Source organism: Phaseolus vulgaris, chromosome 5 (assembly GCF_051622355.1).
Source record: "Phaseolus vulgaris cultivar YP4 chromosome 5, ASM5162235v1, whole genome shotgun sequence".
In the NCBI taxonomy this organism is placed as follows: domain Eukaryota; kingdom Viridiplantae; phylum Streptophyta; class Magnoliopsida; order Fabales; family Fabaceae; genus Phaseolus; species Phaseolus vulgaris.
In genome coordinates, this window is record NC_143502.1 from 19,623,113 (window position 1) to 19,644,433 (window position 21,321).

Here is a 21,321-nt window from a genome sequence, read left to right on the forward strand (position 1 = left end):
TGGCAAAGGATATGAGTCTTTCGGACAAGCTTTATTCAGATCGGTGAAATCGACGCACATGCGCCATTTCCCATTACTCTTCTTCACCAGCACGACATTTGGCAGCCATTCAGGGTACTGGAGTTCCCTGATGTGGCCTGCAGCGAGGAGTTTCTGTGTTTCGTCCCTAATCGCCTGCCTCCTCTCCTTGTTGAACTTTCTTCTTCTTTGTCGCACTGGTCTTACCAAGTTGTCCATCGCCAGATGATGGCACAAGAAGTCGGGATCGATCCCGGGCATGTCCGAAGCGGACCATGCAAACGCATCCAGATGTCGTTCTATCACCTTGGCGATCTGGTCCTGGAGCTCATCCTCCAGGGATCTTCCTAGCTTGAAGATCATTCCCCCGATTTCTCTTTCGAGCCACTGCTCGACAGGTTTTGGTCTGGTTTCTCTGGCGATCACCGCCCTGGCGATTCCCAGTTCTCTCGCTTCCTCAGGGCGATTCCTGGCCTCTTCCTCCTCAAAACCAGCGTTCCCCTCCCCTGGCTCAGCATCCACCATCTCCACGTCTATTCCAGCGGTCTCTTCTGTTACCGTCGATCTGGGCTTCACACCAGGAGGCGGGGTGGTCGTTACGTAACTCACCGATCTCTTGTTTTTCAGGCTATTCTCATAGCACCTTTTTGCTTCTTTCTGATCGGATTTGATGGTGATCACCACCCCCTCCATAGACGGCAACTTCACCTTCATGTGCCGGGTCGACGGTATGGCACCTATCCTGTTGAGTGTGGGTCTTCCCAACAGGATGTTGTATGCTGAAGGAGCGTTTACAACAAGATATTTGATTTTTTCCGTTCTTGAACCCGCCACATCTGTAAACGTTGTCCTCAACTCTATGTACCCCCTGACCTCCACCTGGTCACCAGCGAAACCATACAAGCACCCTCCATCGGGCATCAGCTGGTCAAGGGGCAGCTCCAGCTGCGTGAAAGTCGGCCAAAACATCACGTCTGCCGAGCTTCCTTGGTCTACCAGCACCCTGTGGACCTTTCTTCCCGCTGTTATCAACGAAATTACTATGGGATCGTTGTCATAAGGCACAACATCCCTAAGATCTTGCTTGGTGAAGGTAATATCCACTTCCGGCGAGTGGTCTTCAAACATATCCACCGTCATCACAGACCTCGCGTACCTCTTCCTCTGTGATGCAGTGCATCCACCTCCTGAGAAACCCCCTGCAATGGTGTGGATTTCTCCGTGCGTAGGCATCTCGTGCTGTTGAGCCTCAGCACCTGCTGGTTGGGAGCTCGACGCGCCCCCCGTCCTTCTATCCAGCAAATAGTCGTTTAGGAACCCGCTCTTAACCAGATCGTCGAGCTGGTACCCTAATGCCAAGCACGAGTCCACTGTATGGCCAAAGCCCTGTTGAAACTCACACCAGGCGTCTGGCTTTGGTCCCAGCACCTTGTCGCCCACCTTTTCTGGCGCCTTCAACCTAGTAGATATATTGGGAATGGCGATCAGGTCCGCCAAACCCATGACAAACTTGTGCTTAGGCGGGCGATTGTATTCCCGGCGTGCTGGTTGCTGGCGTCCTTGGCCCCTACCCTTGTTCTTCCTTGGATCATAAGGATGGCGAGTCCTCTGATCCCTTATGGTCGCCGCTGTCTCCAGCACCCTTTATGGCTGGATCCTGGTCTGGGCGCGTGGCCTAGCGGGAGCCACGCTTCCTCTCTTCTCGGCGACTTCGCTCTCGTCGGCGATGTGGGCCACCGCAAGTCGCCTAACCTCAGCAAACGTGGCGGGGTGAGCCCTGATCAATGCCTCGCAGAACGGTCCCGGCAGCACGCCCTTCTTAAATGCGTAGACCAGCATTTCTTCATCTTTGGCCGGCGATCTGACTATCTGCGCCCCAAAACGATTTAGGTAGTCCCTGAGGGACTCTCCCTGATATTGCCTTATATCAAACAAATCATAAGACACCCTGGGCGGTGCCTTATTCACGATGTACTGCTCGACGAAAATCTTCGAGAACTGTTGGAAATTGGTAATGTGACCGTTAGGCAGGCTCACAAACCATTCCAGCGCCGTTCCCTGGAGTGTGCTCACGAACATCTTGCAGTACACGGCGTCTGATCCTCCTGACAACATCATCTGCGTATGGAACGTGGTGAGATGAGCCTCAGGATCCTCCACGCCGGTGAAAACAGCCTTAACAGGAACCACACTCGCAGGAATAGGCGTGTCAGTAATCGCCTGAGCGAAAGGCATAGGAAAAACACGAGGTGGCGACGACGGCGCAACCTCTTCAGCAGTAGAACGCCCTTGCTGCTCCTGAAGAGCTTGACACAGCTCCTCAGTCACCTTGCTAAGCTCATCATTCCTGGCGCGAGAGGCGACCAGATCCTCATGCATTCTCGCCTATTCTATGCGCGAGGCTTCCACAGTTGCCTGCAACAAACGCATCATCTCTGCCATCTGCGCCATGGTCATGGCGGCGGCGCCTTCAGCAGCGACGGGCGCAACTGGACTTGAACGATTGCTTCTCATTTTTCTCATGAAACATGGCGAATCACCAAATGCAGCAGCGAACAACACTTACTTCAGCTACGATTGATTCAGCGATCAATCGGTCAGAACCTCGCAAAACTTCGCAAAAACTCAAGAACACCGCGAATCCTCCAAAGAAACCTGCAACTTCACCAGAAACCACCGCTTCTCCTACGGATAACACAACGAGCCAAAGAACTCAAACTTCACCGAACAAATCTCGCGTAAACAGCAGAAAACCTCACTTCACCGAACAAAAACCCGAACGAACGGTGAAAAACGCGAAATCACCGAACAAATCTCAAACGAACAGTGAACAGTGGTTGCACAAAACTACGAACACAACCACGCAGAAAACTACGAAAACCTCCAAGAACTCACGCTGTGGATGGGAACAGGTTTTACACGGCCCCACGGTGGGCGCCTGATGATCCTGCCTGTTGACCAGAACGTTGGAACTTGCCTCGTCAAACTTGGATCGACGAGTGCACCGCTTCAACCTCCGTCCTCCGCCAAGATCCACCTCAAGAACCTGCAAAAGAACAGAGCGGCGCCGCTGCGGCCGGTCGCACTCCAACGCCCAAGTCAGTGACCGAATCACCAAATACTAAGAGCAATAACACTCAAGAACTCTCAAGGAACCGTGCAATGTTCTCTCTCACAGTATGCTCAAGAACTCGCAAGCGTAAAGAGTGTAATCTGAACATGCGTACCTCGAAAGTTCGTTGGGAAACCCTTTTATACCTGGTCAGTTTCTCTCTCCTGGCAGTTACAGACCTGGACACGTGGCTCGCATCCAGTCGTACACGTGTCATCATCTGGAGCCTTCTTGAGTTGGGCGCTGCTTTTGACTCTCTTTTGGCTAAGTTACTTATGCATGGTACTGCCCAGTGCATAGCTAACTTGGGAGTGCGATCTCTACTGGAACTGGCGAGTTAGGGTGCCTTCGTACACCTTCCCTGTGGTCTCGCCGGCCGCCTTCATAATCTGCATCACCTTCATCTCTGGCGATGTGCTTGCTCTGGCAATCTCCAATCACTAGGTCGGCTTCATCTTTAACCCGGTGATCACCGATTCTGGTATGCTGAAGATCGGAACACGCCAACTTAATAACTGGCGACTTCACGAGCCCCCCGACTTCTTTCCCTTCTGCCAATCTGGCATCTTGTCAACACGCCTACACTGTAGCTTGACGCCACGTCATCACTTCCGACTACCAGGGCGGTACAATTTTCAATGAAATGAATGGATAATTATAACTTAATACATTATTTTATTTTTTATGAAAAATTGGTGGTTAAATTTTATAATTGTATAAAACAGATTATAAAAAAGAATATAAAAAAGTGTTGGTTAAATTTTATTTATTCAAAATTAAAATTACGTCACTTACAAACGCCACTACTTACATATATTATAGTGCCATAATTTTCTTCAATGAATGTAAATTGCGATGGTTATAACTGACACTATTTACCTATAAAAACCGCCACTACTTACACTATGTTTAAAGTGGCGGGTGTTGCGGCGGGTAGTGTAAACCCGCCACATTAAACTTTGTGGCGGCCAGTTCTATGGCGGTCTGGGAAACCGCCACAAGCGTATATTGTGGCGGTTATAAACGCCAGTTTATACGAAAATAACCACTACAATATACACTTTTTTTTGTAGTGTATGTTGAAGGGAGTGAATTTGATGCTGATGTTGATCAAGACGATGTTGCTACTTAAAATGACACTAATGATGATGTTGCTACTACTAAGGATGTTGTTGTTGAGGATGTTAAAGAATCTAACACATATTATGCTAATGTTGATGCAAATCTAGATGACTAGTTAATTAATTAGTTTTAGGATTTGCTTGATGTTCTTTCTAATGGTTTCTTGTACTCTCTTGTAATCTTGACTTATGATGTTGCTTGGTGTTTTAATTAATTAGTAATATTGTCATGGTGTTGCATGTTTGAATATAATTTTTTTCTTCCAAAACTTCTACATTTCTTTCTAATGGTTTCTTGTACTCTCTTGTAATCTTGACTTATGATGTTGCTTGGTGTTTTAATTAATTAGTAATATTGTCATGGTGTTGCATGTTTGAATATAATTTTTTTCTTCCAAAACTTCTACATTTCTTTACTTTCTGATAGTGTCTAAAGGGGGAAATAAGGTCATTTAATTTGTTTTCAAAAATCAATTGGTTAGCCATCATTAAAAAAAAGGGAGATTTTTGGAAAAACGCACTAAAGGTTATGTTTTAGATGATTTTTGCATTGCATCTATGTCTCAAAATCTTCTCCCCATTGATTGTCAAAGTAGTATGGTAAATTTGTAAAACATGGACTGTTTTCTATAATGGTCTTTAGCATCAACATGTTTTAAAATAATTTCTTGAACATTTAACCGATTAAGATGATGCATAATTGATTATATGAAGACAAGTTAAAGCTTTTCTAATATACCTAAAAAATAATGGATTTTGTTAAAATATAATCAATTATCTTAATTCAAGGAAATTATTTCCAAGTTCTGTATCTAATCATTTATATTGAGAATTACTCGATTATTCTGTGCAAAAGAAGATTTCACAGATTATATAATCGATTATTTTAGGACATATTGATTGTACCAAGCTTTTCAAAAAAACTCAACCATTTCATTATAATAAATTAGGTTTTAACAATATTGATTAAACTGTATTGAAGTGTTTTATGGATTGATGAACAAATATATTAATCAATAATACTATGAAATTTAATTCCACGATACATAAAAACATCACCGATGGGGAGAGTCAGCGGGGGCGTTAGTAGGGGTGTAAACACCAGAAAGTGGCACGGCGACCACGGGTCATCACAGGATTGCACAACGTTCTTCTTCTCCAATTTTCCAAATGACTATACGGAAACAGATTTGTTCAAAGTCTTTCAAAGATGGGCTAGAGTGAAAGAGGTGTTTGTATCTCGAAGGTGGAACAAATGGGGGAGAAAGTTCGGTTTTGTGAGATTTTTCGACGTTAGGAATGTGAGATGGCTGGAGAGCGAGCTAGATCAAATAATGCTTGGAAACCGGAAGCTGCACGTCAATATCCCGAAATACCGTAGAACTCAGAAGGAAAATGAAAGGTATGGTAGAAGGGTTTTGAGGAACGTAGATGTGGGGAGGCAGAGGGGGGAAGGGAAGGAGCAAGGGACTCTTCGGGAGAAGTATGGAAAGCAAGTATGGGTGGCGAAGCAAGGAAGTAAGTCCTTTGCTGAAGTGGTCTCAAGGGAAAGTCAGGCGAGCTGGTTGGATCCATCGGTCAAAACTCTAAAACAGTCGCTACCATGGATCGAAAGAAGTGGTATAAGCCAGTTTAAGGATGATCTAAGCTTCGAACAGGTGGAGGAGGAGGTCCTAAAAGGGGGCCTAAACACGATGCAAGTAAGGTTCTTGGGGGATAACTTTGCCTTGCTGACCCCGAAAGAAGGGATGGATATGGAAGCTCTCTACTTAGATAACCAACAATGGTTTGATAGTGTTTTTGTCAATATCAAGCCTTGGAAGCCAACTTTTGCAGTGGACCATAAACGAGTATGGGTGAGGTGTTACGGGCTTCCCCTATCTTTATGGAATATGGATGGTTTTTCGAAGGTGGTGGGCAAAGAGGCAACGTTGGTGTCCGTGGATGATGCTACACTATCCTGGGAGAACGTAGAGTTTGCTAGATTCCAGGTGCGCTCACCTCTAAGTCATAGCCTAAGGTGGGCGAGAAGCATGAGGTTTAATGATCTAACGTGCAACATTGTTATGGAGGAGGAATCATTAACAGATGGAGGAGGTTTTTGTAAGTGCAAGAACTATGATTCAATGGTTAGTGAATCGTCTTTGAACGTTGAAGAATCTGCTTTATCGATCAAAAGTGGGGAAGAAGAGCTCCGACAGTGGGAAGGGGAGAGTTCTCGCCCAAGTCAAGAGGAGAACGAAGGACAGGCAAAGCCAAGGGGCAATTTTGGAACCTTTTCAAATGAGCAGTTTTTTAAGGAATTATGTCCAGGGATTAGAGATGACTAGGGGAAAAGCTACTCTCCTTTTATGAAAGAAGTACATGAGAAAAGAGGGTATATGGAAGGTCCTGAAGTAGGTACTCCTTCAGCTATTGCGTGCGTCGAGGCCTATATTGGTAGCCATGTACACGCTGACCTGGCTAAATTGGTAATAGATATTGAAGTCTCTTCCCTAGCTACGCCCATATGTAACGGTCTGCCCAAGTTGGTAATAAGGAGGCCCAACCCGGGATGGGGTGGGATCAAACTCTTTCTGGCCTTGAAGGTGGGCAAAGGCCCGATAGGGAGACCTGTGGGAGTGAGGAAGGAAGCAGAGGTTAGCGCGGGATGCAAGGGGCACTAAAGGAGGTCCACGCATGTAATATGGACTACAATCTACACACTGAAGAGAATTGGGAGGGAGCTATACGGGTAATGAAAGGTGCAAAGGATGATAAGACTGAGGTATATGGTTCAACGGAGAAAAACGAGCCCCACAGGCTTGGGGAAGGCGACGTGGCTCAAGGGGGAAATCTTCCAAGGGGCCACTTTACAGGCATGCCTTCTTCTCCACTTCATCAACATAAGGAGAAAGGGCTCACTGAACTGGGGGACTCGTCTCTGCCCCAAAGGAGGAGGTCTATAAGGCTACATGAGAAACAAGCTTGTTTCGCACCGTCCAAGCGCCACCAAGAAGGTAAGCTTTCTTCTTCGATCTCGGATGGAGACATTTTTAATTGTAATTCTCAGCTGTGCGAACAAGGCAATGGGCTGAACCAGCGGTGTTATGGGAGATTGGAAAAACAGCAGGGATTTCCTGTCACGGGGTTGAAGAAGAAGTCGTCCAAGAATATGCGTTTATGGAAGAGAGAGATATTGATGCGAATCAAATAAAGAAGGCTTTTAATAATGAAGGACAAGATCATTCGCCCTCACATTTAAAGTTCTTCTTATTATTCTTTGCAAAAGATGAGGCCCAAAGCCCAAACCCAAGCCCAAGAAGGCCAAAGCCCAAAAAGCCCAAGTTCATCTCATGAAGGGCAAGGCCAAGTATTAAATAATAAAGAATATTGTTGAAGGTGCTTAGAGGGAAACATTAGAAACCTCTATTGTTAAAGCATCTTTTAGTTTTTAGTTAGGAGTTTTAGGGGGGGTGTGTTAGTAGATAGGTGTAGGAGTAAATAAGGAGGTGCCAAAGTGAGAGAAGGGATCACACCTTCCTCATGCATTGTTTTAGGCGCCAATTCTAGAAGCTTTTAGGAGGGAGTTTTTTGAATTTGTGTAGCTTACATTTCAGCACCTTAGGCTATAAATTAAGGTGCAGCCCTTGTATTTTTCATAATTGAAATGAGAGTAAAGAAACTATACTCAATTTTTGAGTGAGCATTGGAGAGCTTTTGAGCCTTCTTCTCTAGTCTTATCTTGAAGGATCCATGGTGTCCTCAAGTGGCGGCAGCACACTCATCTAGGAGCAACCATCCTTCTAGTGGCGTGATCACTCACCTTCTCTTCCATCTCCATAAGCTTTTCTCTTCTCCTTTCTTCCTACTCTTTCAATTGTTCATGTTTAGCTTGTGTTCTTGAGTTTTGGTTTGGTTATTTTTCATTTTCCAGCAGCTGTTCTTATTCTTTTTTGTTTTGGTTCGGTGCATTTTAATTTCCAGCACTTCTAATTCAGTTTGCTTATCTTTTGTTCCATTTTGTGCGGTTCAATTTGACTATAATTGGAACTTCCATATGAGTTTGGAATTGGTGCTAGTTTTTGGAGAGTTCTTGACTTAGAACAATGATCCAATTCTAAGAAAAAGTGCCTAACTATTGTCCAACTCAAGTTGATTCCTAAGAAGGTCAAGAACCTTTCTCTATGTGGCTATTGGAATCACATCAGATATGGAGGTGGCGTCACTTGCCAAGACGGGGGATAAAGATGGGTTGTCATGATAATTGTAAATTTGAACATAAGAGGGCTAGGGGAGGCACCAAAGCTAGGTACTTGAAGCACATTATAGCTAGAGAGGGTGCGGTTTTTGTTTGTTTGCAGGAAACTAAAGCGGTTCAGTTCTCGGATGCGAGGTGTTATTCGCTATGGGGGGACAACAAAGCTGGATGGGTGCATTACGAAGGGGATAATGGTGGGGGAAGCTTGCTTTCTCTGTGGCATACAGATGCCTTTATCTATGACAGTCACATTATGGGGAAGGGGTTTATAGCAGTATCTGGGCAACATGTGAAAGCTAATTGTAGGTGTGTGGTGGTCAATATCTACATTGCCTGCTCCTTGAAGGAAAAAAGGTTTTGTGGGGGGAGTTGTCACGCATCAAAGCAGCATCCCAAGATATCATTTGGTGTTTTTGTGGAGATTTCAACGCCGTAAGAAGTCCTGGTGAAAGGAAAGGCACGAAGGAGAGGGGCTCTCAATTAAGTGAAATAAGAGAGTTCAATCGCTTCATTGATGCCAACTTGTTGATTGAGCTCCCTTTCGTCGGTAAGAGTTTTACCTGGTTCAGCTCCAATGGGAAGGCCAAGAGTAAGCTTGATAGAATTCTGGTATCAGAAGAGTGGATGCAAGTGTGGCCTTCGTGCAAGCAGTATGTGCAACGTAGGGAAGTATTTGATCATTGTGCGTTGGTAGTAAAGTCTGTGGATAAGGACTGGGGTCCTAAACCTTTTAGAACAATTGATGCCTGGTTAGTAGAGAAAGGTTTTATGGAAATGGTGAAGGATAGATGGAATGCTTACGTCGTACAGGGGAGTAGCTTCACGAAGGTTAAAGATAAGTTGAAGCGGCTGAAGGGTGATTTAAAAATATGGAATAAAGACATTTTCGGTAATCTGGAATCGACTAAAAAGAGGATCTTACAAGAGATAGAGGACTACGTTTGTCAAGATTGCAATGATAATCTGCTGGTGTGTGATAGAATGAAAAGGTTCGAGTTAGTAGGCCAGCGGAAGGAGGTGGATAACAAGCTGGAGTCTCTTATGCGCCAGAAGTCCAGAGTCAGTTGGCTCAAGAACGGGGACTCCTGCACTAAGTTCTTTTACTCCTCCCTGAAATGGAGAAGAAGCAGGAATCAAGTGAAGGGAGTGGAGGTAGGAGGCTTGTGGTGTGAGGAGCCTAGTACAGTTCGCGCCGAAGCAAGAAGGTGGTTTGATAATAGGTTCAGAGCAACAAGAGATCTACGAGTAAGACTCGATGCAGTTGAGTTTAAGTCTTTATCTTTGCAAGATAACCTGAGGCTGATCGAGGGTTTCTCTGAGACGGAAGTAAGGGATGCCGTGTAGAAATGCGAAGGATCAAAAAGTCCTGGACCAGATGGGTTTAATTTCAATTTCTTAAAGAAGGGATGGGAGGTTATGAAGGATGATTTTTTGGAAGCGTTGAATTTGTTTCATGAAACAGGTCATATACCCAAGGGGTGCAATGCGTCATTCATTACACTTGTCCCTAAAGTTAGGAACCCTGTCGTCCTAGACCATTTTTGATCTATCTCCCTAGTTGGTGCTTTGTATAAAGTTATATCCAAAGTGTTAGCGGAAAGGATCAAGAAAGTACTGCCCTCGGTTATCGACGATTGCCATTCGGCTTTCTTGAAGAGTAGGGGGATCCTGGATAGTGTTCTTATGGCAAATGAGGTAATTGAGGACATCAGACGACGAGGGCAAAGTGGGTTATGTCTAAAGGTGGACTTCGAAAAAGCCTATGATTCGGTTAGATGGGAATTTCTTTATGACATGATGTGCAAGATGGGGTTTCATATGAAGTGGATCAGTTGGATTAAGGGTTGTCTGGAAAGTGCTTCTATCTCTATCCTGGTAAATGGGAACCCGACAGAAGAATTTAAACCTGAGAGAGGTTTGAGGCAGGGAGACCCACTTGCCCCTTTTCTCTTCGTGATTGTAGCAGAAGGTTTGACTGGGCTGGTAAGGTAAGCTGGAAAGGCTAACCTACTATTTGGCCTTAGGATTGGGAGAAAAGAGGTTGAGCTAAGTATCTTACAGTTTGCTGACGACACGCTTTTCTTTTGTAAGGATTCCTGTAGCAATGTAGTGACTCTAAAGGCTATCCTCAGAGGGTTTGAGCTAGCTTCTGGCCTTAAGATTAATTTTCACAAGTTAAAGATTGCAGGCATCAATGTGCATAGGAATAACATCCTCTGTTATATGAAAACCCTGAATTGTGCTGAGATGGCAGTACCTTTTAAGTACCTAGGGCTTGAGGTGGGAGGCAACCCGAGGAGGAAGAAGTTTTGGGAGCCAATCATTGATAAGTTGGAAACCAGGCTAAGTACGTGGAGAGGGAGATTTTTGTCAATGGCAGGTAGAATATGTGTTATTAAATCAGTGCTCACAATTGTACCCTTGTACTATCTTTCTCTCTTCAGAGCACCAGAATCAGTCTGTAAGAACATTGATAGAATCCAGAGTAGGTTTCTGTGGGGCTGGGGGAAGGAGAAGAAGCTAATTTCATGGGTAAGTTGGAAAAATGTGTGCAAAACAAAACAGGAAGGAGGTCTGGGGATCATAGATGTACGTGATTTCAATCATGCTTTACTGGCCAAATGGAAATGGAGATGGCTCTCCGATGAAAAAGGAAGATGGAAGGACATCTTGGAGTCGAAATATGAAGAGGGAAGTGAGGGGACATACTCATATCTTAAGCTGCAATCCTGGTGGTGGAGGGATCTCCACAAAGTGTGCATGGAGGGCGGATGACAGGGTTGGTTCCAAGCAGAAATGGGTTGGAAGCTAGGGTGCGGTGACAGAGGAAAATTCTGGGAAGACGTGTGGGTCAGGAATGCAAACCTTAAATATGTTTTTCCCAGGTTGTACTCTCTATCTTGTAATCAGAGTCAAACAGTGGAAGAGGTAGGTGGGTGGAAAGGGGATGTCTGGCAATGGAATCTATGGTGGAGGAGGGCTAGATTCGAAAGGGAATCGGTATTGGAAACGGACCTAAATGCACACATATCTAGGACTGTCGTTAAAAGGCAGGAGCCAGACACTCGAGTGTGGGGGATCAATAAGGAGGGGTGTTTCTCAGTGAAATCAGCTTATGCGAGCAAAAGAGGCGAGGGTCCTTGCATTGCTGCCTTCGACCTCCTTTGGAAGGCTAAGGCCTTCCCCTCTGTTCTGACTACTGCATGGAGGTCCCTTCTGAATAGATTACCAACTAAGGAATGCTTGAGCAAGAGGGGGGTGACGATGGAATCCACATCCTGCGTGTTTTTCCATTCTAAAGTTGAAACTAGCCAACACCTTTTTTTGGAGTGTGACATGGTCATGCGTGTTTGGGACCTGTGTCATAGATGGATCGGTATTCTCTCTGTTCAACATAATGCCTTGCAAAACCACTTCAACAGCTTCACCTTGATCCAGGTTAGTAAAAAACAAGAGATGGTTTGGAAAGTTATTTGGGCGGCCATAGTAAGGAGTGTATGGGAACATAGGAACTTGGTGGTGTTCAAGCAAGGTGTTGTAGATGCTGAAGAGATGTTCCAGCAAGCCCAGCTGAAATCTTGGCTATGGATGAAGTATAGGGTATGCATGTTCAACTACTCTTTTGTGGACTCGGTGTTAAATCCAATGCTTTGTATTAAGAGCTATAAGTAATGGCTTGTCATGGAGTATACCGGGTATGGATGTACGGAGGAATGGCATGGGCCTGATTGTTGAGGTCGCTGCACTGGGTTGGTTTGTTCTATGACTGTGAATTCTGGTGCAGGTATGGACTGGCATGGAGCAATTAGGGACTGGAATAGTACCTGAATGCTGAAAAGCGAAACTGTATTGAATATCTTTAATTACCTGGCACCTGACTAGAGGGTGTTTCTATTCCGGCATTGCTGTCGTACACGTGGAGGGCCTCACGACGCCATGACCCCATCTGGGGGAGTTTCTGCCCATCTGGGGACGTTTCTACGTGTGGGTCCTCCTACTTGGGAGTGCTACTGCGCTAGGGGTGGCTTTTTGGGTGCCAACTCATGCCCCCAAGTATCTAGCCACTTACTCTGAGAGCGTATCTGCCTTCCTCTCGCACCCTGCACCCGGTTATCCTGGGCGTGACCTTCCTCTTGGGTCGTATCTGTCCCGAAGGCGTCTCTGGGGCGGCAGGGGTACTTCGCGAGTCAGGCTGCCCTTCACTGGTACTATCACTATGGCCTTGAAGCCACCTTTTCCTTCTCTTTATCACTTTCCCGAGATATCGGGTCCTGAGGCTTTCCCACGGCGTCGCTCCCTCCATGGTCTTTCCTACCCATGGGTATCGGGGAACCATACTGTGATTTGCCTTACTTTTACACTGTTTGATCTGGCCACGCCCTGGCTAGGCGACGCCTCCACCCAGGCGACGCCTTGTCTTGGCGACGCCTTGCCTTGGCGACGCCTTGTCCTATCTTGGCGACGCTTCCTCCTGGCGTCTCTACACCTGGGCGACACCTTGAGTTGACTTTGACTTTCCAGTCGTTGACTTTGACTTAGTCAACGCCCTGATACGGGACGGTACACAAGCCCCCCAGTCTTAAGCCGAAGACTTGTCTTCAGCGCAAAGACTAAAGCCTTGCCCCCACCATCCGCGTACCTTCCTGATGACGTGTCATTCTCTACTGACTCAGCAATTTTTCGAATTACTAACGCGACACTTTCTGAACCACTGGGTATTCTTAATGACCGATTGGACATTCCCTGAAATGGGGATGATAACACCTTTTGGGCTACCCTTGATCTTGCGCCACGTGGCCCATCGCGTGGTCCTCCTTTAGAGACCTTTGCGTTTCCCCTGGGCAATCGACCCTCTGACGCGTGGCCCGATCCTACGACCCTTAGTTAGCGCCTCTTGAGTCGCGAAATGTAACGTTTAAGTTACTACAAACCCCGCGCTCACCCTACTGTTACATTCATTCACTCTGCTACTTTGCCCTGTTCATCGCCTCCAAAACCTCTTCTCTCTGCAATTGCGATTCTCCCCTTCCTGCGCTCTCCTACCGCCTCCATTTCAACAACAAAGGTATGGTTTCGAGCACTCTCAACTCTTCACTTTTGCCGCATTATCGGAAACTGCCTGGGACTGTCGTTATTCTCGTATTTTTCTGGATATTGTTTGTATGCTTCGTTGTTCCTCTCGCTTCCCTTCGTTCTCTTGTGGGTGGGGCGCTCCTAGGGTTCTTCCATTTTCCCCTTTTCTTCTCCCCAAACCCCTTTTCTCTGAACCCTTTCTTTCTCTTTTGATCTTCAGCATTGGCGTTGATGGCGAAAACCAAGACCACCGCGCCTCCCCCGCTCCCCAAGTCTCATTATAAGGGCGAATATGACTGGGCCCCCGACGAACTTCTGGACGAATGTTCCCTCCTAAACTCTGTTGAGGACGTGGAGGCTCATAGGGGGGACCCTGCCCTCTATAACTTCAATGCGTTCCACAAAAATCACGACTCCCAAGTCCTGGTAAGCCGGGTGCGACCTGGGATGCCCGTTTGTGGGGACTCACGGGATACTGGGGGATGCGCTTTCTTCTTCCTCTATCAGATGGTGCTCAAGAGGGTGGGCCTGCGTCTACCCCTCACTCCCTTCGAAAAAGAGCTACTGACAGAGATAAACACTGCTCCCGCCCAACTCCATCCCAACAGTTGGGCTTTCGTGAGGGGGTTCCAAATTCTCTGCGGCTATCTAGGCGTTCCTTCCTCCGTGGACGTTTTTCTTCACTTCTTCGAGGTAAAGAAGCAAGGGAAAAGTCTCTGGATGAGCTTTTCTGGCATCGCCGGGCGCATCATCCTTACGCTCTTCCAGAATTCATTCAAAGGATGGAAGGGGAAATTCTTCAAGGTACGCGCGACCAAGCGCGATCCTTCCATCCTAGAGGGCTTTCCCCTGTACTGGACAGACAAACCTATAACCATGAAGCCCTTGGCTCTGGACGAGCTCGCCCCGCCTGACCGAGATGTATGCAAAGCCCTGGCGGGACTGGGAATAGTCTTCGATACCGCCAAACTCATCGCGAATGAATTCAATGCCCATGGGCTTTCTACATACTTCGGTATCTGCTCTTGGCGATTTATGATGCATTAGTTGTTGTGGTTATCTGCATTACCATTTTTCGCTATACAATGTTACTTGCATTTTCACGCCTCTTCATGTATTGTGAATTCGCATAACTGTTCTAGTGCTAATCCTTGTTGTTTGGCCTGTCTTGATATAGGATCAGTGATGGGTGTTTCCAAAAGAATAATGTTGGCGAAAGCACTGAAGGAGGCTCGTGCCGCCAAGGCAGGCGTCTCCTCCAGCCCTGTTGCCAATCCGATTCTCCCACCGGCTCCGTCATCGCCGCCTCCAGTCACAGCTGAAGCTGCTTCTAGCCCATCTCCGACGTCTCCACCTGGCTCCGACTTGCTTCCAACTCCCAACTCTCCTTCGCCTATCGCCGCAGTTCCCCTAGCTGCGGCCTCGTCACCGGCTCCAACCCCCCTTGACAAAGGGAAAAGGGTTTTGGAGGTTCTGTCAGATGATGAGGAATCAGAGGGCGTGGCACCCTTCAGAAGGAGGAAATCCGCGCGGGTTCCTCTTCTGGTAGAGACGTCGCCACAGGGAGGGAACCCCTTTATGGACAACCCCCCAAGCGCAACCTCACTCCCTCCTATGATTCTCCAAGAGGAAAGGGGCGAAGGTGCTGAATCTGCGCCGCCTCCGCCGCCGCCAGAAACCACTGCTTCCCCGGCTCCCGACGCTGCTGCCCCCGACTTCATCGCCATCCCTCCTCCAATCATGCATTTGATGAGGGGTTTCAGTGGCGGGACTATGCCAGAAGGTACCGACAGGAGGGAAGGCATGCCTTTCTACTTGGGGGCCTTCTTGGCGGTGGCTCTTGAATGGCGCTCCCAGGCCAGAAACGTGGTCCTGCAAGCTCATACCCTCCAAGCCTTGGAAACGAAAGCATCTACTCTGGAGGAGGAAATGAGGACCCTGGGACGCCAGAACGAAGCCTATCAAACTTCCCTGAGACAAATGCAAGAGTCCAAAGCGGAAACAGAGAGGCGACTGGCGGAGGCATTGGAGCTCCAGGCAGGTTTCTACACTCGGGAAGTTGCTCTTCAAGTGCAGGTAGCGGGTCTTCAGGAAGTGGTCAAGGCGGATGCAGAAACTCACAAGGACCTGAAGGACCGTTGCTGTGAACAGGCTGCCAAGGTGGTGCGGATGGAGGAGGAAATGGCCACCCAGGCCAAAGCTATGGACCTTCTCCGAGTTGACTACGACAAACTGCAGGTCGAGGTTAGCCGGCTTCGCGTGGAGAAAGAGGCTCTGGAGAAGCAGGTCCATTGAGGAATTGGAGAAGGAGAAAAAGTCCCTTATCCAGGAGATGGCGGGTACCTTCGAGGAGGGGTTCCAAGAGGCCCTGACCCAGGCGTCCTGCGAGAATCCTGGCGTCAACCTTTCAAACTGCGACCCCACACACCACGTAGTCGACGGGAAGGTCGTGCCCATGGACTTGAACGACTGAACTGCTGCTCCTCATCCGCCACCTTCCTCTTCAAGCTGAACTCTTCATTCTTTACCTTCATTTTTTTATTTTATCTGTCAAAACTTGTAATTCTTTGAACTATCCGCACTCTTGTTACTGATTTGGGACGTTCGCATGGTTGTGTTTATTTCTTTGTCACATACGATTTTGCCTATGCGATCTCATTCTCATCTTTTCCCTTCACGCGCTTCACTTACTTTATCTGGGTTCTGCCCATTTCTTTCACTTCGTTGGGCGGTTTGGTATGATTGGGTAAGGTCGCCCGCCAACCCTTACGCCCATGGAGAGGCTCACTAAGTGGCGCCGTATCGTCCACGGGACGTCTCTGATACCGAAAGGCTCTTTCTTTGATCTTTTAACGCTCGGCGCCCACGCCTAAGGAGAGGCCTGCTAAAGCAGCACCGTATCGTCCCCCGGTGTCTAAAACGCTGAGTGCTGTGGGGTTTTTGTTCCCTCCATGGTCTTTCCTGCCCATAGGTATCGGGGAACACCCTGCCAGTGACTCGCTGGCGTTTGGCGGTCTCGTCTCCCTCCACAGTCTTTCCTACCTGTGGGTATCGGGGAGGCGACGCCTGCGACTAACTTTGCCTTTCTCTGATTTCTTTTCCCTCCTCAGTCTTTCCTACCTGTGGGTATCGGGGAGGTAACGCCAGTCGGTATTTGGGTTGGCGACGCCCGCGACATCTCGCGCTGTCGTCGCCCTTTACGTCCTTCCTGGCAACGCCTCGGGCGTTACCTTTACTTCGACATTGACCTTAATTCTTGCCTTGGTCAACGCCTGATAACAGCGAAGAGCCCAAGGCTTTGCCTGTGCCACCACGTGGCGCTCCTTTGTATAGCTGATGGGACCTTCTGTCATTCGACTTGATCCACGTGGCGCTGCTTGCATGGTTGATGGGGTATCTAGTCACTTCATTTTCTGACTCCTGCTGTACCCTTGGCTCACTTTCGACGGCGCATCGTACCACTGGATATTCTGCTGATACGACGTTTTCTGATTTAAACCAGTGGTGCCAGCGTCATCCTTTCATCTTCTGCCACGTGTATCAATCGCACGGTGCATCCGTTCGCGTCGTTTGGCGCTCTAACCGCTTTATTTAACTCTTCAAACTCTGGAACTATCTTCACCATTTTCTCACTCTTCATAACCTACTTGCGTTCTTTCTCCTTGCACCCTTCCTTCTTGCACCCTTTCTTCTCTGTCGAAGGGTTGTTAACCTTCGCTCCCCTCGCTCAACTCTTGCATTTTTGGCCATCCTGCTCTTGTTAAAGAATGTCCTCGCACGATGCTTCCTCCAGGGTCCGTCCCAAAGACTTGTACTCTTGGGCCTCGAGTGAACTTCTTGATGAGTTTCATGCTTGCTCTCCACCAGGGCCGTACGGGAACACAAAGGGGAGTTGTGTTCTTATGACCACCGGGCCTTCGCAAGGAGGCACGATGACGACATCGCTGTGCTCCCTTGCACTCTGGGGGAGACAGTGTGTGGAGACGAACGGGCCAACGACGGGGTCCCTTTCTTTTACTTTTACCAGGTGGTGTTCAAGACCATCGGGGTGCGCTTACCCTTCTCCTGGTTTGAGAAGGAACTGCTGACGGAGATCAACGTTGCTCCGGCCCAGTTATATCCCAACAGCTGGGCCTTTGTCAAGGCCTTCGACGTTCTCTTCGGGTTTCTGGGTTGTGCACCCTCGGTTGACCTCTTTCTTCACTTCTTTGAGGTGAAGAGACAGAGACACAACCTCTGGGTAACTCTCAGTAATGTGCCCGGGAGGGTTCTCTTCACACCCTTCCAGAGCTCGTTCACCGGGTGGAAAGGCCGGTTCTTCAAGATCTGCCGTACTGACCTTGTTCCCGACGCTCTGGATGGGTTTCCACTGTACTGGGTGAGAGAGGAAAAGGCCCTCAAAGCCAAACCCCTCAAGAATCTGGCTCCAAGTGATCAAATAGCTTGCCGGATTCTTGCTGAGGCGGGAGGCTTTGACTCTGCTACGGTGATCAGCTTGGAGTTCAACGCTAGGACTCTTGAGAAGTACATATGTGAGAACCACTGCCTTAGGCAACTTCGGCCTTCGTTACTTTCTAACTGTGCCTGTCTTTCTTCACGGTGTCTCTAATACATCTGTTCCCTTTGTGCAGGTTCGAAAATAAGCCAAGAAAAGAGGACACGACTTACTCGAGCGCTGCGGGCTGGGAAAGGGGCTTCGCCTTCCTCCAGTGATGACTCTGATGAGTGCTGAGAAGTGGCTTGTTTGTGTTTTTGCATTTTGTACTGAACATTGCTTGTAACAACAACTTTTCAATATCATAACTCTTTACAACGCCACTTTACTTTGCTTATGCTTCATATACCGCGCGACTTCCTTTTGTCTCGTTCTGCCAACGATGCATGCTTTTACTTGGGCGACGCCTTCTTTCTGGGCGACGCCAAGACCTAGGCGACGCCTTCTTCCTTGGCGACGCCATGGCCTAGGCGGCGCATCACATTACTTCTAACAAGGAAAGATAAAGGCTGAAAACCAAGGCACTTCTTTTTCTCAACTGGTTTTTCCATTTATTAGGGTGACCTCATTAAAAAACCCCCGAAAGGGAAAAAGAGCGTCCCCTTCAACTAAATTGTTACATGCTGCTTACATAAGTCAACTGAAATAAAATTTTAAGTTGGTTGCATTCCAACTGCGCGGGATAGGGCCTCCATCTAAAGTCTCCAGGTTGTACGAACCGTTGCCCTTAGCCTCGGTAACTCTGAAGGGCCCGGTCCACTTGGGAGACAGCTTGTTCTCCAACTCGTAAGGGTGAGCTTTCCTCATCACTAGGTCGCCCACCTGAAACTGTCGCGGCTTTACTTTAGAGTTATATTGCCGCTCCACTCTTCTTTTCATCGCTTCAGCTTTTATTCTAGCTTCTTCCCTGGCCTCTTCTAGCAGATCTAGGTTTACCCGTCTCTCCTCATTAGATTCCTCCACCACAAAGTTTTGAAAACGCGGTGAGCTTTCGTGTATTTCTACTGGAATCATCGCCTCCGACCCGTACACCAAACTAAACGGCGTCTCCATAGTAGAGGATTGGGGCGTGGTGTGGTATGCCCATACAATCCTTGGCACCTCTTCCGCCCATGCCCCTTTGGCCTTCTCTAACCTTCTTTTTAACCCCCTCAGCAGAACTCTGTTTGCTGACTCTACTTGTCCATTGGTTTGGGGGTGTTCGACCGACGCGAACACTTGCTTGATTCCCACTTCAGCGCACAGATTTCTCAACTGCTGACTGGCGAACTGGGTCCCGTTGTCAGATATCAGGCGCCTGGGTACGCCAAAGCGACACACGATGTTTCTCCACACAAAATGTTGTACCTTATGCGCAGTGATTTGTGCCACGGGCTCTGCCTCTATCCACTTAGTGAAGTATTCTATGGCGACGATCAGATATTTCATCTGCCTGATTGCCAGTGGGAAAGGGCCCAAGATGTCAATTCCCCATGTGTGGAAAGGCCACGGGCTGTATATGGACCGCAACTCTTCTGGCGGCGCCTTGTGCCAGTCGGCGTGCTTTTGGCATTGCTTACACCGCTGGGCGTGCCGTGCGCAATCCTCTTTCACTGTTGGCCAGAAGAAACCTGCGCGTATTACCTTGGAGGCTAAGGACCTTCTTCCTACATGGCTTCCGCAGATGTCTTCGTGTAGCTCCGCCATTATCCTGGTGCACTCATTGCCACTGACGCATGTTAGGATAGGGTGAGCGAAACCGTGCCTGAACAGCACCCCATCCACCAAAGTATATCTTGCGGCATTTCTTTTGATTTTCTTACCCTCTTCAGGGTCCACTGGAAGGGCCCCATCCGCCAGGTATCGTTTATAGGGCGTCATCCAGGTGTCTCCCTTGGACAGGACACAAACCTGCATCTGCTCTTCCTCAGACACACCCGCGTATATACTGATGCGGGGCGCCCTCTGCGTATCTTGGGTTAATGAGGAATGACTCCTCGGCCTTCCCCTTGATGCATAAATCTGGAGGACATCCACCCTGTTGTCTTCCATGAATCGACGCGGAGCTTTGAGAGTCTCCTGGATCACTGTCCTCTGTCTACCCCCCTTGCCTGAGCTGGCCAGCTTTGCGAGCAGGTCGGCTCTGGCATTCTGCTCCCTCGGGATGTGTATTAACTCAAGAGCGTTGAACGCCCCTCTCAACAACTGGACGTATTTTAGATACACCGCCATCTGGGGGTCCTTCGCCTGGAACTCACCCGACACCTGCCCCGTAATCAACTGGGAGTCGCTCTTCACTAGGAGGTTCTGTGCGCCCATCTCCTTGGCCAAGAGCATTCCTGCAATCAGGGCTTCATATTCTGCTTGGTTGTTACTTGCCTTGAAGGCAAAACGCAAGGCCTGCTCGATCAGTATGCCGTCGGGTCCTTCCAGCACTATTCCTGCACCACTCCCTTGTTGGTTTGAGGAGCCATCAACCGAGAGCAGCCACTGTGAACTCGCTTCCACCTCTTGCTCACCTCCGGGCGAAAGTTCTGCTACAAAATCCGCGTACACCTGCCCTTTGATGGATCCTCTAGGCTCGTACTGTATGTCGAATTCGGACAGCTCCACTGCCCAGCGTACCATCCTTCCTGCCACATCGGGTTTCTGCAGCACTTTCTGTATGGGGAGATTGGTCATCACTACCACCGTAAAACTGTGGAAGTAATGACGGAGCCTCCTAGCAGAAAACACTACCGCCAGCGCCGCCTTCTCCAGTGCTTGGTACCTTGTCTCAGCCCCCTGTAAGGCCTTGCTTACAAAGTAGATGGGCTTCTGACTCTGGTCCTGCTCTTGGACCAACACAGAACTGATGGCCCGCTCCGTTACAGTAAAATACAACCGGAGGGGCACGCCCGTTACCGGCTTGCAGAGAACCGGTGGCGTCGCCAGGTACTCCTTCAGCTTAATGAAAGCCGCTTCGCACTCATCAGTCCAGGCAAAACGACTGTTTCTCTTGAGGCACTGGAAGTACGGGTGCCCCTTTTCTCCTCCGGCGGAAACAAATCTCGAGAGCGCCGCCATCCGCCCTGTCAACTGTTGCACCTCCTTTACCGATGTTGGGCTCCGCATGGCGATAATAGCCGCACATTTGTCGGGGTTCGCCTCTATTCCCCTCTCGGTGAGCAAAAAACCCAAGAACTTACCGGCCTCTACCCCAAAAACACATTTTTCGGGGTTCAACTTGAGGCGATATTTGGATATTGTGTTGAACAACTCCTCGAGGTCTGCCATGTGCTGC

The 21,321-nt window shown here is 48.3% G+C and overlaps 1 protein-coding gene across 1 annotated transcript; it reads left to right on the forward strand.

Moving 5' to 3' along the window:
• Window positions 1-8,480: 8,480 nt before the first annotated feature.
• LOC137834100 (uncharacterized) lies at window positions 8,481-9,835 on the forward strand. The gene is made up of 2 exons (XM_068642165.2): window positions 8,481-8,793; window positions 8,913-9,835. Exons 1-2 carry the CDS (start codon window positions 8,481-8,483, stop codon window positions 9,833-9,835), a joined length of 1,236 nt encoding a protein of 411 aa, XP_068498266.2.
• Window positions 9,836-21,321: the final 11,486 nt, after the last annotated feature.